Genomic DNA, 13,120 nt, shown 5'->3' on the forward strand with positions numbered 1-13,120 from the left:
TATATACCCAAAGAAAACAAAAACACTAATTCAAAAAGATATATGCACCCATATGTTAATTGCAACATTAGTTACAATAGCCAAGAAATTAAAGCAACCTAAATGAACATCAAGAGATGAATGGATAAAGAAGATGTGGTACATATATACAATGGAATATCACTCAGCCATAAAAAGAATGAAATCCTGCCATTTACTACAACATGGATGGATCTAGAGGGTATTATACTAAGTAAAATTAGCCAGACAGAAAAAGACAAATATCATATGATCCCGCTTATATTTGGTATTTAAAAAACAAAATAGAAAAAACAAAACAAAAACAGACTCATAGATACAGAGAACAAACAATGGGTGGTTTCCAGAGGGGAAGAAGGTGGCGGGGATGGGCAAAATAGGTGAAGGGAATTCAGAGGTATATACTTCCAGTTATAAAATAAATAATCACAGTGTCATATTGCACAGAGTAGGGAATATCATCAATGGTACTGTCATGGCTTTGTATGAGGATAGATGGTCAATAGATTTACTGTAGTGATCTTTTAGTGATGAATTTAAATATCAAATCACTGTGCTGTAGACCTGAAACTAACATAATATTGTATGTCAAATATATGTCAATTTATAAAAGTGAACTATTTTTTGATACATGCTACAAAATGGATTAACCTTTAAAGATACTGTGCTAAGTTAAACAAGCTAGTTATAAAAGATTACATATTGTATTACTCCATTTTATGGAGTGTACAGATAGGCAAATCTACAGAGACAGAAAGTAGATAAAATTATGCATGGGAGTGGAGGATGCAATTGAGAGGAACTGGGGAATAACTGCTCATGGGTATGTGGTTTCTTTTTGGAGTGATAAAAATATTCTAGAATTAGATAGTAGAGATGGTTGCACAACTTTTTGTCTATAGTAAAAAGCACCGAATTGTACACTTTTAAAAAACAAAAAAATAAGTAAAAAAAACTTCATAAACAAAAACAAATAAATAAATAAAATTTAGAAAATAAATGCATATTACTATAAAACTGTTGATTCAGTGATTGAAGTCAGACATTAAATTGTTCAAATAGTGATCTTGTGTATATGTGTGTGTGTGTGATTTACCATCTAATTACAGAGAAGTAAAATGTTGCTTTATAAATATTTTAGTGTTTTAATTACTTAAGCAAGTATAATAGCACACAAAATGATCTTGCCTTCTCTATAGGAAATAAAAAGGTAATAAAAGCAAAAACCATATCTCATATGACCTTGTCTCATATTTCACAGAAAAAAAATAATATCATCGAGGGGATAACTCAGCTTCCTGAACTTTTAGACTCTCCCACATCATGTTACCATTAGTCTAAAAATGTACAACATGCAAGATGTAATAAAACCCTTTTTTTCCCCTTTGTCTCCCACTGTTCCTTTAGACTTTCTTCATTGCCAGTACGCTTTGCCTTCTCTGCTCATCTTCAAATAGTAGTCTTATGTTGCCTTTAATTACCAAAATCTAGATCTGGAAATCAGAAATTTCCAGTATATCATATTAATTAGTGTTTTGATCCATATGCAAAATTAAGACTTCTCCTGTCTGTCAGTCCACCCCCAAGCCAAACTGGGCCAGTGCAGATGCTGCTTCAGTTTGGAAATGGACGGCTTGACAGGCTTTCCCTGTATCGTCATTCACTTGCCAGTATTGAAAATTCCAACCAAACCAATTCCAAACGAACTATGAAACAAAAACCCATTTATATTACTTAATGATTGTCAGAATAAAAAGTGTTCCTGATTCTCAAAAATATGTATTTTTAATATATGTGATTTATATAACCACTACTTCCATTACATAGTAAACATGATGTAGATCTTGGCAAGAGTGCACAACGTTTCAAGTGCATCAATAACCTTTCGTTGTACATTCATTTTATGGAGTACATTGAATATTCCCTTAAAACCTCCGTTAATCATGTAAACCTTTCTTTTGTCCTTGTCTATGTAATTTCTGACCCACCTAACAAAACATAGTAGATGGATAATTCTCATTGATATTGCCCAATAATTTCACAAAAATGGGCCACATCTGAGGTTTTATTATAAATTATAAATATATTCAACATCTTACAAACTAGGCCTGAAAAATGTTTGAAATTCAAATTTACCTGGGAATACTTATTTAACCAAAAGTTTGATTTTTCACAGATTTTTTTGAAACATTGTGAGCCTAGTCTAGAAAATAAACTTAACCAAAATTAATTTTTTCAATAGCACCAAGTTCATTGATCTACAAATTTTATTTCTAAATATTCATATGTTAATGCATTAATGTATGTATACAATGGTTTAAATTTTCATTAATTGACTATTTTATAGTTGAACACTACATATCTCTTCCCTATCTTGTTGCTTATGCCTAAAATGTTTCATTTTCCCACTGCTCCTCATCCCCTTTTACATAAATTCTATTCTTCATTCTTTCAAGGACAACTTCAAGTCATTTTTTGATGAAATTTTTTCTTGTTTTTGCACTTCCATTTTTTCATGATTCGTTAAATAATACATTATGCTTTTTCAATGGTCTAAAATATTTTGGTACACATTTGCTGTTCCACTGGCTAACTCTTAGAGGTTTCAGAAATCAATATTGATATTAATTCCTTCTACATCCTCTCAGATCTGCTCTGTAATGATTTGGTGCCCATCTTACACATTTGTATATCATTGTGTGCATAAGTCTATCATTCATTTTACTTCAAATAGTATAATTGTCCATTATACACAGAGCTGCTTGAGGGAAGAGTTTAATTTTTTTATCCCCTTTATACATACAAAAAATGATATAGCCATTTTTGCATTTACTTTTCTATAAAACTAGCAATCCATGAAACATAATTCATTAAAGGATATAATTTATTGTGTCCAATATTTGTTAATAAGATAGATATGTGCAAAATATTTTGTTTCCATGGTTTTAGTATTATTTATATCATGTTTAACTCTCATAAATACTGTATAAGTCTAATTTCTTTGCCTATATAAATGCTAAGACCAATAATAAGGCAAATATGAAATAGATTTAAACCATGTGACATAAATGAGAATTTAGGATACCTTCACAACTGTGGTTAAAAATATACACCATTGTCAGAAATATATGTATTAAAGGTTTGAGGTGGGGATTTTTAAGGTTCTCCTTATACCTTTGTTCATTCACCCTCCTGGATTTTCTTACATTCAAAATTAAAGAATTATGCCCTCTTTAATCTGATTAATTCCATCCATGCCTCAAGTTTCATTTGTCACTTCTATCATTAAATGTCTCTTGGAAATGTTTTTTTGACTCTGACTTCTCTTTGAGGCTCCCTATATTTCCAGCCATCATTTGTTCATTTCCACTCAAATTTCAGCATATCAACAGAAAAACCATCTCCTACTTAAATAATTTCTTCACATGCTCTTTATCTTACTTATCTCTGAATCCAATAGATCACAAAGTCCTTTGCATTCCGCTGCTGTGTATTTCTCAATTCTGGCTATGTTTGTTTATTCCAAACAACTGCCCTGGGTTTGTGCCACATCTTCTCTCTACTTCAGTGTTTACCAACTTAACAAAGTTATTTTTTAAACATATCGATTTATGATATTGCCTCTCTACAAAAAAGCACATACATACATACATAAATACATGTGTATAATTCAGGATTACGGCACTCTGCAACCAACCTTCTCTCTTTCAGTCTGTTAAATTCTTACTATACGTTTCTTCTTAAATGCTATAGCCTTCATATTTCCTAATAATCCCAGCTAGATCTAATAACTGTATCCTATTTATGCCAATAATTATTCTGATCATATTCCTATTATGGAATTTTACTGTGGTTGTAATATATTTATACATATAGATATTTGTCTTATAGAGTGCACTGTTGACTGAGAAAAGTAAAGATAGTATTATTCAATTCATATCTCTTAAGAATCAAGAACAAGTATGAATAAATACATATATTTGATTGTGTAAAAGTGGCAGGAATTTTTTTTTAACATCTTTATTGGAGTATAATTGCTTTACAATGGTGTGTTAGTTTCTGCTTTATAACAAAGTGAATCAGCTATACATATACATATATCCCCATATCTCTTCCATCTTGCGTCTCCCTCTCTCCCACCTTCCCTATCCCACCCCTCTAGGTGGTCAAAAAGCACCAAACTGATCTCCCTGTGCTATGTGGCTGCTTCCCACTAGCTAGCTATTTTACACATGGTAGAGTATATATGTCCAGGCCACTCTCTCACTTTTTCCCAGCTTACCCTTCCCCCTCCCCATATCCTCAAGTCCATTCTCTAGTAGGTCTGTGTCTTTATTCCCATCTTGCCCCTAGGCTCTTCACGACCTTTTTTTTTTCTTAGATTCCATATATATGTGTTAGCATACAGTATTTGTTTTTCTCTTCCTGACTTACTTCACTCTGTATGACAGTCTCTAGATCCATCCACCTCACTACAAATAACTCAATTTCGTTTCTTTTTATGGCTGAGTAATATTCCATTGTATATATGTGCCACATCTTCTTTATCCATTCACCTGTTGATGGACACTTAGGTGGCTTCCATGTCTTGGCTATTGTAAATAGAGCTGCAATGAACATTTTGGTACATGACTCTTTTTGAATTATGGTTTTTGCAGGGTATATGCCCAGTAGTGGGATTGCTGGGTTGTATGGTAGTTCTATTTTTAGTTTTTTAAGGAACCTCCATACTGTTTTCCATAGTGGCTGTATCAATTTACATTCCCACCAACAGTGCAAGAGGGTTCCCTTTTCTCCATACCCTCTCCAGCATTTATCGTTTGCAGATTTTTTTTTTTTTTTTGGCTGTGTTGGGTCTTCGTTTCTGTACGAGGGCTTCCTCTAGTTGCGGCAAGTGGGGGCCACTCTTCATCGCGGTGCGCGGGCCTCTCACTATCGTGGCCTCTCTTGTTGCGGAACACAGGCTCCAGACACGCAGGCTCAGTAGTTGTGGCTCACGGGCTTAGCTGCTCCGTGGCATGTGGGATCTTCCCAGACCAGGGCTCGAACCCGTGTCCCCTGCATTAGCAGGCAGATTCTCAACCACTGCACCACCAGGGAAGCCCGTTTGTAGATTTTTTGATGATGGCCATTCTGACCGGTGTGAGATGATATCTCTTTGTAATTTTGATTTGCATTTCTGTAATGATTAATGATGTTGAGAATTCTTTCATGTGTTTGTTGGTAATCTGTACATTTTCTTTGGAGAAATGTCTATTTAGGTCTTCTGCACATTTTTGGATTGGGTTGTTTGTTTTTTTTTGATATTGAGCTGTATGAGCTGCTTGTATATTTTGGAGATTAATCCTTTGTCAGTTGCTTCATTTGCAAATATTTTCTCCCATTCTGAGGGTCGTCTTTTCGTCTTGTTTATGGTTTCCTTTGCTGTGCAAAAGCTTTTAAGTTTCATTAGGTCCCATTTGTGTGGCAGGAATTTTTAATTGACTATAATGTGATTTTCAAAGACTGAAATAATAATAAAATAAACTTAAGCATTTTAAGAAAACTGGGGAAATGATATTAACAATCATAGTATATATCCTTTACTCTGGGTAAAATTGTTTAAAATAGTATTATGATTATAATTGCCACCTCAAGAAGGTCACTAGCCATCCAGCTCATAAGCATAATTCTTCTGAAAGCCTGCTAATGGGGCAATGGGGCAACCAGGCTACAATCTTTTATACTTTGCCACATAGGAAATAGAACGAAATAAGTCATCCAAATGTTTCAGCACTATTTTAAAAGGACTCATACACTCATTAGCAAAGCACAATATGATGTGAATAATGATAATTATAACAATGAAAAATTATTTAAACATTCTGCTCCTGTTATTTTTCATTTGCTTACATCTGCCCACATAGAGTCTAGTGAAACTCACTAATCCCTTCTCATTGGCGAACTGGGAGTGCAAAGTTTTTCACTGAGCTTGCCTTCAAATTGTATTCATTTTGATCCAGTTTGAGTTCAGCCTTCAAACATCAGTATCTGACATCCGTAAACTCTTCGGAAAACTTCTAAACAAGATGTACAACTGTATATGAGTGCTTAATGTGTTAAAAAAAAATTAACTTTCAAAATACTTAGTTTAAAATGACTACATTTTAATACTCAGTCTCCATCCAAATAGGTGAAATTTTGCATGAATCAAAAAATTCTCATGAGGTACAAAATAATTAACTCATTACCTCTAGTTAATGAATAATGAAAAAGCCTTCTCAGAGAATCAACACTTGCTCCTTCACCACAGATTTTCAAATTGTGCCCTGCAGACGATCTATATCACAATCTACTGGAACACTTACCTACAATTCAGATTTCTGGATCTAAGCTACGTCAATTGTAGCAGAACTTCCATCACTGGGACATAGGATCCCAAGGAATTCCTAAGGCAAATATAATTTGAGAACCACTGGGAGAGCCACTGGTGAATAAGTCCCAGATTATCATTTGCATGTCTTATCTTCAGGAAACAGTTATTTCTTATTTATTTTTATTGAAGTAGACAAAGGCCCATTTGGGAATTAAACTTGAAGTGTTTATTCCACTTAGTAAAAAGCTAGTTTTATAATGTGTCTTGGCTTATTTTTCAAGAATAGAAATAAGAGTCATGAAATATGACTCATGCCCACATTCTATGTGAGAACTGGAAGATACCTGAATATAAACACTTTGTATAATTTTTTAACCCCTAAAATTTATGATTTTTAATGCTTTTTAAACATTTCCTCCCAAATGAGGAGAATATCTAATTGTCATGTATCATACATACATAAATATCAAAGGTCAACTTATCTAATTTTTTGTCGTATTCATATCTTTGGGAGGTACTGACCTAAAAGCCACAGACTAAGTAAAATTGTCAGAGAATGCTAGAAAAGTGTTAGGTGTTTGAAATTACTTAAATACAATTTAATTATGGGAATTAAACTGTGTATTAAAGTTGATGCAAATCGGCACCAGTACTAAGTTTGAGAAACATAAACAAATATGAATTTATATCATTAACACCCTCATATATTAATTTGTTGTTACTATTTAAAACCGACACCCAGTTCCAATTAAGGAAAGCCTTAACTTACATTTGATCTATACAGTTAACTTTGCAGACCAGTTGGTCCACGCCACCCTTCCAACCTCAAATATTTGAGTGAAGCTGAAGTACTCATTCTCATTTAAATAGAAGTGGAGCTCACATAAGACCCATTATTTTAGTCATGTCTCTTTTGGTATTCTTTCAGAGTAATTGCCACCATCTTCTCTTTCTCATTCTTTCACCTAAAATAGCATATTGGAGGCAGTGATAAGAACAGAAATTCCACCTTTGCCTCAGAGACATCGTTTAGAAACATGCTGAGGGTGTTAACAGTTATTTGTACTTGATCTGCAGGTAGGAAGCAGGCCCTTGGCCAGAGTCTCCAGATAAGTTGGGAGGAGACATCTGTACATAATTCACTTCCTAACAGTCACAGAAAGAGATTGTGAAAAGGACCGAAGTGATTCTCAGCATACACACATTTACATATTCAGGCATATCTTGGGCACTCAAAATCCAGGAAAAATTTTCTCCTATGATATTATTTAAATAAATATATAAATCTGTATAAAGTTTTGAATTCTCAAATTATATATATATAAATAAATATTAAAATATAAATATGTACAAATATTATATCTAAAAATAAACTTAACACATGAACTTGTATCTTTAGTAGTCAATCTCAGTCATCCCCATGACAATCAAACTTTGGACACCTGGCAGAACGTGATGGTACATTTTCTAAGGCTGGATCTGAGTAGCTGTCAAAATTCAATTACTCTTTAATTCTGTATTCGGAATGACTTATTACATGGTTTTACCAACTAAATTTCAGTATCAAAGCTTATCGTTTTCCAGGTATAAAGATGGTAAATGGTAAACAAAGAGAAATAGACTTTGTGGCCCCATCTGGGTATAATTGGGTTCATGGTTCTAGGTATAATATTGGATACAATTATATGTTTTAGAAAATAACTATTGTACAAATAATATTTTAGTGACTTATAACTGAATCAATTGTCCTATAACTAGAAAGTCAATATAAACATGTTTGGTAGGCATTTGATGAAAACAGACTTACTTTATTTTGTTTATTTATTTATTAATTTATTTATTTAGGCCTCGCTCTGCAGTTGGTTTGCTGGATCTTCTTAGTTCCCCAACCAAGGATTGAACCTGGACCACAGCAGTGAAAGCTCGAAGTCCTAACCACTGGAGCGCCAAGGAATTCCCAAAAAACAGACTTACTTTAAAATACTGTTTTATTTACGACTAAGAAATTGTCTTAAAATAAATATTAATGTCTTATTTTCTGCATTCGAATCCATTTACCATACAAACAGTTCTCTTAAATGCTTATTATATTGAAAAAGAAAGGAAAAAGAAGCAAACACTTCTCTATGTTTCCTACAAATTATCCCTTTTTATGAAAACTATGAAGGGCTTTATTTCACCTACGTTGTTTTCTTATTCATTACAAAACTATTACACAGAAGAGACAAGTGAGAGAAGCATTTTGCCTAATGTGAATTAACCACATCACTTAATTGATTTGATCTCATAATGTATAATTTAGATCAGCTTGTTAGATGGTTTTGTCATTTAAAATTCAAGTAATGGAAACCATCAGCATTTTGCTGTAGCTTATTTTGACAGATGGAGATCCTCTACGGATGTCCTTGATTATCGTAGATGGAAGCTATATGACTATATGTAAAAGATTTTACAAAGAAAATATTTTGTTTTTATATGACTGCAGGTAGAACTCTTTTAACATGCCTGGCATTATTTCTATTTCTGAAACAGTATTCCCTCCTTTGTTTGTGAACAGTTCTCTCTGTAGGACTTTTGGGGCAAAACACAGGCATTAAAGGCAAATTGCATTTTAAGACGGAAAGTGATAAAAAGTTCTGAAGTCCCTTCATAAGATTAGGTCTTGTGTTCTCCTACCTAGGAGCTGTGTGATCTTGGACAAGCTACTTAACTTTTATTAATAATATACTCTTGTTCTTTTATTTCTAAAATTGAGAAAATACTATACAGTCATTGTAAAGCTAAATGGGAATATATATGCAAATCAGTTTGCATAATGCATGACACATGGTAACTTATTAGTAAATATCACTGTCACCATCATCAAATGAAATTGGCAGGAAATTCTGATGCCTCAGGGACCATCTATTTTGCAACAGTAAAACAGCAAACTATTTACACTTGCATCCTACAAATGGCCATGACATTTAATTTTATTTTCATTTCTAACAGATTTATAGAAGGAAATGGATGGAAACGGGTGCTTAACAATGTCACACATGCATATGTACACACACAAAGCCAAAACGAATTATGATTAGTAAATTTTAAGAAATTATCTTGTGCATTTTTAAACAATGAAAAAAATGTAGCTCCATGAAGTTCATCTGAAGGAAGATTTTTTTTTCAGCATAACTGCTGAACAGACATGAACAAATATAGCTAGCTGTGGGAAATTCTCTTGTTAAGTTATATTATGTATGAAATATATGTTTTCTTGACTTTTACATTCAAAAGTTATTATTTCAGTTTGTCATTTCATGTCATATTTTCAGTTTAATTGATCCATGTGAGAAATATTCCTGCAGAAAGAGCACTGGCTTCTAAAGAGGTGGCTTTTCTGTTTATAAATGTATTCTGTCTTTTTCCTCTGAAGGATATAATTCAAAATGACAGTACAGTAAAAAGGGCTTGACACAAAGGCATGTAAGATTTCAAGGGGATTAATTTTTTATTCATGAAAATGTGAAAACCCTCTTCTTTCTCATGATTCAAAAATATCTCTCACCTATTATACTTTCAGGCTATAGTTCGAATATGCATGTAACACAAGAAGAAAATAATTAGATCACGGTGACCTATTTGGTATATTCCTTCTACCCTCTCATTTCTGTTTATGATGACAATTCAGCATATGTCATGTGACTCTTTTGCAGACGTGTCTAAAAAATATGGTTTAGAGTGGCAGGTAAAAGAAAAGAATATCTTTTCATTTTCATATGTTAAACTAGAAGAAATTTGAACTTTAGAATTAAAAAAAAAACCTTTGCCAGTTTTGTTGATCTTGGGCAGGTTAATCTAAGTCTCAGTTTTCTTAACAGTAAGATGTGGAAAATAAAGATCTCAGAGTGTTTCTGAGGAAAGGAAATATGAAAATGATAAAGTTCCTGACACAGCATGAAAATGCTCTAAAAGTTCAAATGCCCTTAACCCCATAATCTTTCCTAGTGGGTCTCATCTAGTTACTCTTAGATCTACAGATTCAACTTCGAATAAATTCCAAACAAGCCTGCTGCTTTGTACAGATTCTTTTCACTAGATAAGATCTGGAATTGATCTTCCTCTCTCCCTGGGACCTGAGCATGCCATCTTGGTTCCCTAACCATACTGTAGTTTCTCTCCCATTAAGATATTTTCATTTCCTTGTTGCACTCCAGCCTATTTGTCTGGATGGCTGTTCAAGCTTTTGCAAATTACCCTTCATCCATACCCAGAAGTTGTTTTCTTCCACCGGTTGAGTTTTATACTCTTCATCTGAAAAACCTCACTATCATCCTTGTGAATAAGAATACTGACACTGGGCTTCCCTGGTGGCGCAGTGGTTAAGAATCTGCCTGCCAATGCAGGGCACACGGGTTCAAGCCCCGGTCTGGGAAGATCCCACATGCCGCGGGGCAACTAAGCCCTTGAGCCACAACTGCTGAGCCTGCGCGTCTGGAGCCTGCGCTCCTCAACAAGAGAGGCCCGCGCACCGCGATGAAGAGTGGCCCCCACTCTCTGCAACTAGAGAAAGCCCTCGCACAGAAACGAAGACCCAACATAGCCAAAAATAAATTAAAAAAAAAAAAAAAAAAAAAGAATACTGACACTACCTAGGAAGATCTCTGCTATTTCTTATACTCTAAACTGAACATATTTTTTATGCACAAATCCAAAACAGAATTCAGATGTACAATGTCACCTTTTATGTAAAAGTAGAACAATCTTTCAAACTAGTCTCCTCAATTAGCTATTACAGATTGCCACAAATAAGCAGTAAAATTGTTAAAAATCAGTATTTTTGAGGTGGGAACATGTTCTTTATTAATGCCACATTCTAGAGAATCAAATGCATTATTTCTTTCTCCTTTGAAATATTTATTTATATTTTTTCAGTTTCCCTGAATAGAAAGCAAGGAAAGTGTTGCTCTAGGACTCTGTGTTATTAATCATAACCTATTATTTACTAGCCATTTGTCATATACATCCCAGTTGCTAAAGTATGGTGATTTCTAATTGCCACTTTTATAACATTTGTTCAGTACACTGACCTTCTGATCACTAAGGGTATTTCCATAAGAAAATATAGGTTGATAATTTTAAGAAAAAAATGACAAAGTAGTAAATTATGTAAAACCACACAGCTAAAGGAATAAAATATCCATTTAGTTAAATATTCTCATTGTTATATACTTTAGTAGATAAACTCTCCTGGATTTAGAAGAGGAAAATGATTTGCTTTGTTTTGTTTTTTAAAACTGTTCGTGCAAATGAGTGTCTAGTGACTTCATCAAATTACTTATATAAGCAATGGAAGAAACAATTTCTGTATTCTAAGTCCTAGGAACACTGAACTATAATCTTTGAAAATGTACCAGAAATTGAACAGGTACTTATTGGTGTTAAATGTAATACTGCAAAAGAAAACTGGCTGTAACACAAGTGAGAAGTATTCATTTTCAATAAGAAATATAGAGTTACAGAGAAGATATAGGTGTGAATTATTCTATTATCATAGAAAGTGTAGCAATTTTCACCTACTGCAAAACTAAAATAAAATACAACTAAAGTAGAGAAATAGCATCACTGCAATGTCATCTGATATCTCCAGGGAAGTATACAGAAATGATTCAACACATATAATTGATAAAGTGAAGGCAGAAAATTTTATGCTAATTATATGATATAACAAATAGTACAGTGGCATATATGTCATAAATCTTAAATTACATTGTACTTTTCATATTTATATTACTTTTTCAACTAGTAAGAAATTAGACAAGATCCCAACCTATTGTGAATATTTTACTTTTATAAGAATTGATAACATGATTCGTACAATTATTGACTCATTTATATTTTTTTCTATTAAAATCACACTATGCATGATTCTAATGGAAAAATGTAATTCTGAGGACATTTAATTTTTAGCTTCTACTTCCTAAAGACAAAAAGTGTCTGGAAAATTACTGCAATTCCTGTAACATTCAATGAAATGTAAGACATTTTTTAAAAAGCTGCACTGATTTCGACTGAACAGGAAAGAACATACTTTTTGGGAATCGAGGTGGATTGTCATTGACATCTGTTAGGGTGATGTTGACTATTGTTGTTCCAGCTAACCCTCCCAGTTGTCCGCCCATATCCTTGGCTTGGATGAGGACTTGGTATTGTTCTTTGACTTCCCTGTCCATGTTTGGCAAAGCTGTTCTAATAACACCTTAAGGGGGGAAAAAAATAAAAGATAAATATCACAAACGGTGAGTTTTCCAAAATAAAATAGTCCACAACAAGAAAATGATTCTATCTAGATTCATTAGCAAAAAAAACATGCTAACAAAAATTCTGTGTATTAAAAAGTGAAACACCCAAAACATCCAATGGTTAGGATATAATTAAATATATTGTGGTAATAGCCATATAGTGAAATGCTGTGCAACATTGTGGAATATGGTTAAGGAACAATGTATTGGCTCTAAAAGATGGTCATCATGCACTGAGTCAACCAAGTTAGACATAATTTATACAGAATGATCCTACCTTTAAAAAATAATCAAATTGTTAGGCAATATATATTTTAGATATATAGTAAAAAAATTAAGTGGTTACACTGGAGGTGAGATTTCTAAAGAATGACATCTTCTTCTTCATTCTTATCTATTTTGAGGGATACATATATATTACTTTGCTTCTTTGAACACTTGAATATCTCCTTTGTGTATTTTATTT

At 33.2% G+C, this 13,120-nt stretch overlaps 1 protein-coding gene across 3 annotated transcripts in view; it reads right to left on the bottom strand.

Moving 5' to 3' along the window:
• CDH12 (cadherin 12) overlaps positions 1 to 13,120 on the bottom strand; it is a 276,586-nt gene that overhangs the window by 67,807 nt on the left and 195,659 nt on the right. For 2 of the 3 annotated variants that reach the window (XM_059919224.1, XM_059919225.1), the window contains exon 4: positions 12,444 to 12,611. The exons of the other annotated variant lie outside the window; for it this stretch is intronic. In XM_059919224.1, coding sequence (XP_059775207.1) covers positions 12,444 to 12,611 — 168 coding nt within the window. The remainder of the gene's footprint in view (positions 1 to 12,443; positions 12,612 to 13,120) is intronic. 3 annotated transcript variants of the gene reach the window in all.

Source organism: Balaenoptera ricei, chromosome 3, assembly GCF_028023285.1.
Source record: "Balaenoptera ricei isolate mBalRic1 chromosome 3, mBalRic1.hap2, whole genome shotgun sequence".
NCBI lineage: Eukaryota > Metazoa > Chordata > Mammalia > Artiodactyla > Balaenopteridae > Balaenoptera > Balaenoptera ricei.